The 12,313-nt window shown below is 36.1% G+C and overlaps 1 protein-coding gene and 1 pseudogene across 2 annotated transcripts; one reads left to right on the top strand and one right to left on the bottom strand.

Annotated features, from left to right (window-relative positions):
- Window positions 1–6,183: 6,183 nt before the first annotated feature.
- Window positions 6,184–10,535, top strand: LOC136234059 (uncharacterized; annotated as a pseudogene).
- LOC136234058 (uncharacterized) lies at window positions 8,481–10,508 on the bottom strand. Of its 2 annotated transcripts, XM_066023824.1 has the most exons (4): window positions 10,394–10,508; window positions 9,632–10,309; window positions 9,433–9,528; window positions 8,484–9,346 (listed from the first exon to the last, which is right to left on the bottom strand). In XM_066023824.1, the coding sequence occupies exons 1-4, from the start codon at window positions 10,451–10,453 to the stop codon at window positions 9,221–9,223; spliced, it is 960 nt and encodes a 319-aa protein (XP_065879896.1). In that variant the 5' UTR covers window positions 10,454–10,508; the 3' UTR covers window positions 8,484–9,220. The 2 variants fall into 2 exon arrangements, with proteins under 2 accessions (XP_065879895.1, XP_065879896.1); XM_066023823.1 differs by having other exon boundaries at window positions 8,481–9,528.
- Window positions 10,536–12,313: the final 1,778 nt, after the last annotated feature.

Genomic DNA, 12,313 nt, shown 5'->3' with positions numbered 1-12,313 from the left:
ATTAAACTCGCCATTCGCATGGGTGTTAAAAGACTTTCGGTGGAGTCTGACAATTTGGAGGCTATCAACAGGATTTCGGATAGACATGCTGTTTGTCTTAAGAGTCAGAATCTCATTAAAGCCATCTTGAGGCTTCGTCCTGCCTTCGATTCTCTTACCTTCTCCCATATTTATAGGGAGCAAAACCGCGTGGTGGATCGCTTGGCAGCTGCTGGGCATGTGGGGATGTTAGGTGTTTCTACCCTTTCCGTTCCTCCTTCTTTTTTGTTACCTTCTCTTCTTGAGGATGGGATTGGGGTCAGTCTTCCTAGACTGATCCCGGGTTAGGTTTTTGTTTGTTTGTTTTTTTTCTTCCCTTCTTACCAAAAAAAAAAATATAATTAAAACTAATATATTATATATTATATTATATTTTTTATCAGTAAAAAATAATGAAGTGACACCTCAGCTCCATCGTTACTGTTTTATATTATATATAGATATGCAGAGAATTAGAGAGATTTCATGGATTAATTTAGATTCTGTAGAACTTTTAGATATAGATATGCATAAAATTAGATAGATTTTAGGGATTAATTTAAATTCCGTAGAATTCTTAGACATAGTACGGATAAAATAATCTTTTTATAAATAAATATAATAATATAACTAAAGTTAATATATTATATTTTAGGCCTAATGCTTCCCCAACCCTCTTAACTTGTTCAAATTGGTCATTTTACCCCCTCAACTCATTGAATGTCCTATTTACCCCTTTAACTCCATAAAAGTGGTATTTCTCACCCCCTCAACTTCTCAATTTATCCCCCCAACTCATAGAATGTTCTATTTACCCCCTTAACTCCATAAAAATGGTATTTTTCACCCCTTACAATCCGTTATCGAAGCCTAAATTGATAACTTTTTTTAAACGTTAAACCTATATTTATGCTATTTTGTAAGTGGAACCTAAATTGATACTTTTCCAAAAATCATAGGCCTATTTTGGTACATTATCCCTACATATAATGTATTTAACTTGTTTATATTAATGTTCTTGTTATTTGTGTTTTTTATTTGTTCTTTCTCTTTTCAACTTTTTTTGACTACTATAAAGAGATAAGAAATACCATTTTTATGGAGTTAAGAGGGTAAATAGGATCATAAGTGGTGAGAAATACCACCTTTACGGAGTTAATGGGGTAAATAGGATATTCGATGAGTTGAGAATGGGTAAAATGACAAATTTGGACAAGTTAAGGGGGTGAGAAATACCATTTTTATAGAGTTAAGTGGGTAAATAGGACATTCGATGAGTTAGAGGGGTAAAATGACAAATTTGGACAAGTTAAGAGGGCTGGAGAAGCATTAAGCCTATATTTTATATTATATTTAGATATAGTACGGATAAAATAATCTTTTTATAAATAAATATAATTTTTTTTTGGTAAGAAGGGAAGAAAAAAAAACAAATAAACAAAAACCTAACCCGAGATCAGTCTAGGAAGACTGACCCCAATCCTATCCTCAAGAAGAGAAGGTAACAGAAAAGAAGGAGGAACGGAAAGGGTAGAAACACCTAACATCCCCCCATGCCCAGCAGCTGCCAAGCGATCCGCCACGCGGTTTTGCTCCCTATAAATATGGGAGAAGGTAAGAGAATCGAAGGCAGGACGAAGCCTCAAGATGGCTTTAATGAGATTCTGACTCTTAAGACAAACAGCCTGTCTATCCGAAATCCTGTTGATAGCCTCCAAATTGTCAGACTCCACCGAAAGTCTTTTAACACCCATGCGAATGGCGAGTTTAATGCCAGACAAGATCCCCCAGAGCTCTGCAGTAAAGGAGGAGCCCGTACCTAAGTTATGGGTAAACCCAGCCAGCCAGGCGCCACCAGCATCCCGAAGAACTCCACCAGCAGCAATTCTGCCATTACTAAGGCAGGAGCCATCCGTATTCAACTTGACAACCCCTTCCCTGGGCTTCCTCCAACCAACTAACTGGATCTCTTTAACCGGGGAGGGGTGAACCAGGGGCTCTCCTTCAAAACTCTTTGTAATAACAGAGAGTTTTTTCGAGAAGTAAAACTGGAGGTCAGGAATAAAGACAGTCTTCTCAGCAAATAACTCTTCATTCCTCCATTTCCACATTTGGTGACAAATAATAGCGAAGAGAATAGCCCCGTGCTCCATACTGGCCAACAAATTCCAATTAACGCCTTCAGAGAACCAGTCAATATCAGAGAACCCCATAAAGGAAGGAAGGATGTGGTGAGGAAGGACCCCTTCCCAAACCTTTCTACTATTCGGGCAATCCCTCAAAGCATGGCACAATGTTTCCACATGGCCGCTGCATCTGCTACAGGCACCAGATACAGCCAAGTGCCTTCTGTGTCTATCTGCATTCGTGAGGAGCCTGTCTTTGACTCCCAGCCATAGGAAACTCCTAATGCGGTAGGGGACTTTGAGGGCCCAAATGGACGTCCAAATTTCCAAAGGAGGATCAACCCTATTAGGGGTAAAAGCTTCATAGGCCGATTTGCAAGAATAAGAACCATTATTAGTCAAGGCCCAGCAGTGTCTGTCCTTATCCTCCTCCTGATTACTAATCTTCACACCTCTAATATTAAGGAGGGTCTCCAGGCTAAGAAAGGAGTCGAACTTAGACCAGATCCAGTCTCCCTCCGAGTCCACCACATCAGCAATTCTCCAGGAGAGGAGATCATTCGGCGGAGGGGCGATGCACACCTCAATCAACGGTTTGTCACCAATCCAGGTGTCATACCAGAAACTAATGGATCTCCCATTACCCACCTCCAAGCCAATCCCCGTACAGAACTCAGCAAAAATAGCACTAAGCCCTTTCCAGAGGAAGGAACAGCTGACAACCCTCTCCTTCGGGCCACCAAAGATTCTATCTTTCCTATACTTGCCGCACAGAAGACGAACCCAAAGGGAGGAGGGGGATTGCCACATTCTCCAAAGAAGCTTCATTAACAGGACTTTATTATTGTCCTTAGCTTGCCTTATACCAAGACCCCCCCTGCTCTTAGGCTGGCAGGCTTCCTTCCAAGGGACCAGGTGAATCTTCCTCCCATCCCCAGACTCTCCCCACAGAAAACGCCGATTAATTTTATCAAGGTCGTTGAGGACCGGCTCAGGGAGCTTACAGGCTTGCATGATGTGATTTGGAGCAGCGCAGTTGATAGACTGGATTAAAGTAAGGCGACCTGCAAGGGAAAGAGAATTAGCTTTCCAGCTAGCACACAAACCGTTAGATTTGTCCAAAATATCTTTAAAAGAGGCTTTGGACACCCTGTCACTATGAAGAGGGACCCCAAGGTATTTCCCAAACGATTGAGTCAGGGGAATGCCAGACATCTCACTCAGTCTTCTACACAAGCTATTATCCATATTCTTGGAACAAAGCATACGGGATTTATGGATGTTAATCTTCTGGCCAGAAGCCTCACAAAAGCAGTCGAGGATATCCATCACAGCCTTAATTTGTTCCTCATTACCCTCCACAAAAAGCATGACATCATCAGCAAAGAGTAAATGGGTAACAGGGGGGCAATGTCTGTTGATGGAAACAGGGTGGAGAGTCCCTTTGCTCACCGCCTCTTGGATCAGGTGAGACAATCTTTCCATGGCAATAACAAAAAGGAAGGGGCTCATAGGATCCCCTTGACGAATACCCCTGGATGGAGAGAACTCATCCGACATATCCCCATTGATCATAACCTGGAAAATAGGAGAGGAGATACACTTTCCAATCAAATTCCTCCAGTTCTCCGGGATACCAGCTTTGGCTAAACTATCCAGAAGAAAGCTCCAGTTCAACCTATCATAGGCTTTCTCCAGATCCAGCTTGAGAGCCACGATCCCTTTCTTGCCTTTCTTAATCTTCATAGAATGGACAACCTCCTGGGCAATACCAACGTTATCCATCAATTGTCTTCCAGGAACAAAGCTCCCTTGATTTTGGCTGATAATATCCGGAAGGATCTTTCGGATTCTATTAGCCACAATCTTAGTAATAGCTTTATACAAGACATTACAAAGACTGATGGGTCTCATCTGGAGAAAGGATTATAAATAAATATAATAATATAACTAAAGTTAATATGTTATATTTTATATTATATTTTTTATCAGTAAAAAAGGAGGAAGTGACACCTCAGCTCCATCGTTACTGTTTTATATTATATATAGATTAAATATTATTATTTTATTTTTACATTTAATTTAAATAATCTTTTTATAGATAAATATAATAATATAATTAAAATTAATATATTATATATTATATTATATTTTTTATCAGTAAAAAATAATGAAGTGGCACCTCAGCTCCATCGTTACTGTTTTATATTATATATAGATATAGATATGCAGAGAATTAGAGAGATTTTAGGGATTAATTTAAATTATGTAGAACTTTTAGATATAGATATGCAGAGAATTAGAGAGATTTTAGGGATTAATTTAAATTCTGTATAACTCTTAGATATAGTACGGATAAAATAATCTTTTTATAAATAAATATAATAATATAACTAAAATTAATATATTATATTTTATATTATATTTTTTTATCAGTAAAAAAGGAGGAAGTGACACATCAGCTCCATCGTTACTGTTTTATATTATATATAGATAACATAAAATTTGATTTTTTTTAAACAAACTAATATGCAATTGATGCAAAATATGGAACAAAGTATATGTGTTTTATAATAAAGTCTAAAATTGATTAAAATTGCCAAGTTTATAGACAAAATTGCTCTTGGCTTCCAACGTTAAGGGTAGTATTGCACCATTTTAAATATTAAAAGTAAAATTGCTTCTGACTATAAACGTTTGTGGTATTTTTACACTTCATTCCTAATTTATATATATATATATATATACTCCGCATCGCATCATGCACAACGCTTGAATAATAGGCCAAAACTTCTAATGTTGCATTCACATATTATAGAATCGGAACAAATCCCGTCCTTTTTAGCAAAAAATACCTCGCATCCCCTTAATAATTTTGATACATGAGGTGACTTGAATTTCAATGGTTAAATGCAGCATAAAAGTAAAATACAAAATTTTGAATACAACATGAACCAAACATATGTTTAATTACATTATTATAATTTGATTTTACTATTTCATAGTTTCTTCAAAATTTAAAGGTTTAATACATCAGTTCCTCTTTCAACAAATTTGATTGGCCATAAATTTACATATTGCCTCATTAACTCCCTCCTCCTAAACTGGCTTAAAGTGTCATTATTAAGTCCATAATTCTATAAAAAAACACTGTAAAGGAGTTAAATCTTTGTTTTTTTAAGTTCTTAATTTTTTTTTACAACAAATTGAAATATATATACCAATCTAATCAAGTTTACAAGACAAATGGACTCGCTTAAACAACTCTAGATGATATATAGATCACTCTAAAAAATTAAGTGGCAAGACTTAAAGATACACTTTTGTAACTTTAGGCGCCAATCAAGTTTTTGGAACGAATTTTGGTTGTATTAAGCCAAAATTAAATCTGAAAAAGACGTTACGATCAGTGTTTCCCGTGTTAATATGGGTTCGCGGTTCGTAAATGGATCGCGTCGACCTACTCAGGTGACCCGTTTAGGTCAACCCTAATACGACCCGTTTAATAAATGGATTGACAAGACACGACCCATTTATTAAATGGGTTGACCTAGATAACTCGTTTACGTAAACAAATAAAATATGACTAAAAAATTAACATAACTCGTTTGACCCATTAACTTGTTATATATCAAAATTTGTTAAATGAGTTGTATCGTCAACCCATTAGCCCATTATAACAAAAATCCAATAAATAAACATAAATGTTAATTAAAATGTATAATATTCAACAAATATCAAAATAAACTCAAACACAAGTATAAAAAAAATCTTAAAATAAAGTCAGTTTGTATCTTGTCCATAATAATATATAATATTTACAAGTATATACGGGTGAAAACGAGTTATATGGGTCAGGTTAAATGAGTTCTTAGATTGGGTCGACACAACACGCTTAAAATTACATGGGTTGCAATTAATTCGCAAGTCAACCCGCAACCTGACCTGTTTCATAAACGAGTTAAGTGAGTCGATCCATTTGACCTATTTTATCACTCAAACCCATTCAGACTCAACACTAATTGGTTTAAGTTGCGGGTTGCGCGGGTGGTGTCAGTGGTTGATGACCCATATTGACACTCAGTGTCAATTCTCTTCTTCCATTTTCCATCACTTTCGCGCGAAAATGAAAGATTCCTTCACAGTTCCCACACAAAATCCTTGTACATTGTTAACCCCTCGAGATGATCTCCCATCAGAGGTGGATCCCCCAGCTCTAATCCAATCAATTACGATGGTTGGGTCGATGATGGTGATTTGGTTAGCTCTGGTGAGTCAACTCAGCTTCGTGATTTTTTTTTCTTCATGAATTGATTACAAGAAGTATGTCTTTGTGTTTCTGTTGGGTGTTTTCTGCGCTTTCGCTGTTTCTAGAGTTATGGTTTCAACAATTATTGTGTTTCCTGCTTCTATTTTGATCTTTGCTGTTGGGTTTCCATTTGGGTTTGATGAAAAAGTTAATGATTTGAAGGTTATGTTAGTGTTATTGAATCAATTCAGTCTTCGGTTTCGAATTATAGAAATGTTATTGAGGCCACAGTTGAGAGTATAGGAGACTCTAGCATAGCAATGTAATTGCTGAAACCCGAAAGAGACTGTTAAGCAAGGGGCTGAAAATGGTGCATAACAATGTAGTTGAGAGTATTAGAGAAGCAGGGTTTGGACTATTACAATTTTTTGGTGGTTTGTTTGGGGAGAAAATGGTTGAGTCTAAGTCTAATAAAGTGAAGGATAAAGAGACTGTTAAGCAAGGGGCTGTACAGGGTTTAGCAAATGATTAAAGGATATGATGGTGTTGATCGAAGTAGCAGATTGCAGTTTTTGGATAATCATCATGTCCCATGGAAGACAAACCAAGATAGCGAAACTGAGACATGGAAATTGTGTGCTAATATGGTCGAGTCAATGGATCTTAATTTTAGTTTCAAACATACAGAAACAGAAGCTTGCTTTGTGAAGCAGCAGATGTTGAAGCAATCTAGTCAAGTGTACAGGTCTTCTCACAGTAGGAAGATTAACAAACATGAAATCTATAGATCTCAAGCCGAAGCAGAGGGGCTTTATGATAATTCTTGTTTGACAGTTCGCGAGTCTATTATGGAGTCTGATGTTGTTTCCCCTTCTTCGACAATGGTTTCGGATGATCTGGTGTTTGATAGATATCTTCCAGAATCTAAGGGGGAAACACGATGAAGAACATGCGGAGATCATACTGTACAAGTCAGCCAAGTTACTTTCTAAAGCCGTAGCCATGAAGCCCATGAGTCTGTTGGCTGTTGGCCTATTGGGAAACACATATCTTCTTCATGCAGAATTAAAACTGAAGATGAGTCGGGAACTGAGAACTCGCCTCTCAAAAAGGGATCACTTATCAGTTCACAATCGGGGTAGAAGGTCAAAATTGTAGACGAAAAAGTAACAAATAAAGACAAAGTTGCATCTTCTCTTATTAATGTGTGAAGAATGTGAAGAAGTTCTTCTAGAGGCAGGCAGAAAATATAGGCTGGCACTGTCAATTGATGGAAACATGTAAGAGCCTTGTATAATGAGGGACTTGGTCTCTCATTTCGTGCTCAATTGATTGCGGATATTGGACCAGTAAGTACTCATCGTTAATATATCGAGGCTACTTTGATATTTTGTCAACATAACCATTAGGTCTGCTTAATTTAGCCTTTGGTAGTGTGAATGTTAATAGTTTTGCTCACTTAGGCGGGTCGTGTTAAAGTATTTTAGCAAGTGAGATTGAATTATAAGTTATATTTCTTTCTACTTCGTGAATTTCAGGAAGTCGCTTTTGATGCTGACGAAGTGTTTTTGGCTGCAATGGACATGATGTCTAAAGGCAATAAGCACGTGATGGTAAGTAGTTGTTTCTCCTTAGCTTAAAAAACTATTTATATCACATTCACTTAATGCAGCTCCAAAGTATATATTCGATCTAGTTTTACAAGATAATTTTATGCATCTGTAGCCATGAAGTGTATAAATAGCTGATGCACAAGGAATGTTTTTACTAGAACTTTTATGTTCATCAACTCATTTCCAGTTGCATTTTAAGAGACTCGTCTCTCACAGCATTACAATACATTTTTGGTGGCAAAACTAGATATTTTTGGTAGCAGTATTTCTAAAAATTTAGTCATTTAGCTACTGAAGTTCGATTCGGTCACATTCCTCCTTGTTAATTTGTTATTATCAAAATCCAGCCTCCTCATTGAAGTTGCATCACATGGCTGTTAAGTGCCACGCCTATAAGCTGTGCAAGATGCCATATGTGTCATTTAACAGGTCATGTAATGCATGTCTGATGGTGCCTTCGATGAGGGGTTGAATTTAATCAATGTGCAGAGCTAAATATCAAGAAATCGAAGTTTAGGAGCTAAATGTCAAAATTTCAGCAAATATAGAGACCATTCATGTAGTCTAATATGCTTAATTTAGGAAAAGAGTGCAAAAGAGAATAATATTGGAGATAAGAGTCAAAGATAGTTAATCAATCTAAGATACCGATGTCAATGAAAGGAGTAACTTGGTAGTTTTGTTCTAGGGAGCCTGAATCCCTTGATATTATTGACTTGTAAGAAGTGGAGTTAGGACAGACAGTCTCGGTAACCGGCGTCTATTCCGATGATTAAGTTAGCACATTATCTTAGAGAGAGAGAGAGTATTGTTTCTTTTGTTATTGTGTCTTACCTTGAGACAATGAATGTCCCTTTTCTAGTGGCCCGAATTTCAATCCTGGATTTGGATGGAAATGTGTTGAGCACACTTGTTAGGTTTGATAGAGCATCATGTTAGTCTATTTAGGTAAATATGCTAGGCACCCACGCGATAAATGGACTAAGTACGCTAGGCCGCAAGTGTCAATGGTTTTTTTTTACTTGTTATAGGTGCCAAAATGAGAATATGAATGAGATGAAAAACTTCGTATTTTCTTTCCAATTAGTAGCTGAGTTACAAATTAGCTTTACATTCCTAATAAATTAGAGGACATCACTTCCACAAGCATATGGAGGTGATTTGCTTCCATCATGCACTTGTGAAGCTGTCTCAAGCTTATGTGCTCTGCTCATTCATTTGGAATATTTTGATTGGAGTTGTGTATTTTCGTTATTTTTCCTCGTGGCATGCTTCGATCCACCATTCTTGAATGAAGACCTCTGAGGTGGTTGAGCAGTGGCCTGGACCATGTTAGGAACCTGATAGAAACCGGGGAAACAAACATTGTGAAAGAAATTAAGGAGACAGATAGAAGTATGAGTGAAATATTAGTATAAAATATTACCTTCTCCATCTGATTTGTTTGTAAAACATAGGGTGGCGGCCTGGCCTTGAAGCAAAGGCTTTGACTTAGTTTTTTAAGCTCTGCTTCAGCTTTCCCCTGCTTAAAAGAAACAGATAGTCATCATTTGAGAAAGCATATGTACATTAGTATCTGATATTGACAATATGTGACTAAAAAAGGCTTGAAATCCTATGTGTACCTTGAGTGTTGTTTGTAGCTGCGCTCTAAAATTGTCAATCTTCCTGATAATTCTTTTAATCTTCCTGAAATTCATTGACTTTGGGGGCTTCTTGCTGATTGGTTGTTCTTTCAGGATCTGGCTTGAACATTCAACAACAACTATTTCCTCCTCCTCCTGAACCGCAGCAACTATTTCCTCATCCTCAATAGTAACTATGTCCTCCTCCTCAACCGCAGCAACTATCTCCTCCTCCTCAAATGCAGCAACTATCTCCTCCTCAATAACAACTATGTCCTCCTCAACAGCAACTATGCCCTCCTCCTCAGCAACTATCTCCTCCTCCTCAACAGCAGCTATGTCCTCCTCCTCAACCGCAGCAACTATATCCTCCTCCTCAACCGCAGCAACTATCTCCTCAACAGCAGCAACTATTTCCTCCTCAACAGCAGTAAGTGAAGTGACATCAACTGTGCAGTCAGATCCTTGTGCTCCAACTTGAGGATCATCAGTCTTGGGTGCAGCAGTGTGTGCTTCAAAAAGGGCTCTTTTCTGCGCTACAGAGCCAGGTCGACATAATCTCTGAGCCTCTTCAACATGAGAAGAAGTGGACCATTTGTCCGAAGCAGAAGCAGAAGCAGATGCAAAAGAGTAAGAGTCGGATATGAACCTTCCAAAAGTGATGGAGTGTCCAAGAGCCTGCAATATGGATTCAGAATTGAAATTCCAAACTAGTTATTTGAACAAAAACATGTATGAAATATATTATGGATATGGACTGACCTCATTGCAGTCTGCAACGAAAGAGAAAAAGGGTTGCTGTTGAATGAGAGTCATAGCCATAGCTAAAAAATCTTCCAAGGTTGGACCTCAGACTGTGATGTTGCTTCTGTTTTTATACTTGAATTTCAATTTTAAACTAAAAGGATTTGTGGGCAATAATAACGCTAAAGACTTGCTATTTCCTTAAAAAAATATTAGAATTGGTAACATTTTCAATTTTAATGGGAAAAGAATTTTGGGCAATAATAATGCTAAAAATTATTGATTCTAGACTTGCTATTTCCTTAAAAAAATATCAGAATTTGTAACATTTTCAATTTTAATGGGAAAAGAATTTTGGGCAATAATAATACCAAAAATTATTGATTTCAGACTTGCTATTTCCTTAAAAAAATATCAGGATTGGTAACATTTTCAATTTTAATGGGAAAGGAATTTTGGGCATTAATAACGCCAAAAATTATTAATTCCAGACTTGCTATTTCCTTAAAAAAAAATCAGAATTGGTAACATTTTCAATTTGAATGGGAAATGAATTTTGGGCAATAATAACACCAAAAATTATTGATTCTAGGCTTACATCAAAAATTATTGATTCTAGACTTGCTATTTCCTAAAAAAATACATCAGAATTTTAATTTTAAGAGGGTCAAAAGTATTCATAGTAAAAAACATTCCAATTTTAAAACCAATTTTAAATTTTAAGAGAGTCAAAAGCATTTAAAATAATTCAATAAAGTCAATCAAATTTATGTTGGGTCGTTCTTTCCAAAAGCATTTAAAATAATTCAACAAAATCAATCAAATTTATCTCGGTCACTCTTTCAATTTTTCAATCAAAGTGATGTGAACGCTGGACCAATAGTTTTCTTCCAAGTGACCATTTTCCAGTCAAAATGACGTGGATGTCGGACCAATAGTTTTCTTCCAAGTGGTAGAGTTAAAAAAAATTGAATTAAGGATCAAAAGTATTAATATATTTGATATATATAAAAAAAAGCACGCATCATAATTCATTTATTTAATGGATTATTACTATTGAACCAAGTCTTCTAAATCTATTTATTTATATAACAAACAACAATGAGTTATAAAAAATTCAATTGATGCTATGACATTATGAAAATTGAGTCTCTTAATATTTTAACGATTATTGGGTTAACTTAAATAACAATATATTTCTTTTTTTTTTTTTGGTAGAAGAGGAAGGGTAGCTCACCCCAGAGACAAAGCAGAAAAAAGAAAATAAAATTAAACTAAGCTAGCTTCAGGACCATTGTGGCTGATACCAATCTGATCTTCCAGAAGAATGTCTCGGAGGCCTGCAGGCAGCCTATCACACTCGTGATGACCTAGGAGGAGAGTTCCTGCGAAATTCGTCATCCAATCCGCGACTTTGTTACCTTCACGGAAGGTGTGAACCACTTTGACGTTCCAATTCTGTCTTAGAAGAGTTCTGCACTTATCAATGAGCCAATAATACCTGTGATGCGGGGCTACCCTGCCGTTAACCAACTGAACAACATGGAGGGAATCAATATATGAAAATTATGAAAATTGAGTCTCTTAATATTTTAACGATTATTGGGTTAACTTAAATAACAATATATTTCTAATTCTTGTAACTAACAAAATCAAAATTTTATACTTTCCAATATTTATTTTTCGTTATTCGAGTAGTATTTTTAGGCGCATGTTTATATTGAATTTACATATGACTAAAAAAATATTAAAGGAGAAATAATATTTTATTACAATATATGTAAAATAAACATCAATTTTGAGTTAAATTAATTTTTAGTGAGAACAACAAATAATTACTAGTTTTTTTTTTTTTATGGAAATAAGAATAATAAATTTCTAGTTTTGTATATAGGTAAAAATACAACTATGACTTAAAAGTTTACAATGACTTTATAA

The sequence above is a fragment of the Euphorbia lathyris genome, chromosome 6 (genome assembly GCF_963576675.1).
Source record: "Euphorbia lathyris chromosome 6, ddEupLath1.1, whole genome shotgun sequence".
Lineage (NCBI taxonomy): Eukaryota > Viridiplantae > Streptophyta > Magnoliopsida > Malpighiales > Euphorbiaceae > Euphorbia > Euphorbia lathyris.
Note: the sequence above shows the minus strand (reverse complement) of the source record. Positions and strands in the feature narration are given on the sequence as shown.

Coding starts and splice junctions, on each gene's coding strand:
- LOC136234058 (XM_066023823.1), bottom strand. CDS start 10,453: ATGGCTATGACTCTCATTCAACAGCAACCCTTTTTCTCTTTCGTTGCA. Junction 10,310..10,393: donor TCGTTGCAGACTGCAATGAG/GTCAGTCCATAT, acceptor TCCATATTGCAG/GCTCTTGGACACTCCATCAC. Junction 9,529..9,631: donor AGCTACAAACAACACTCAAG/GTACACATAGGA, acceptor TCTTTTAAGCAG/GGGAAAGCTGAAGCAGAGCT.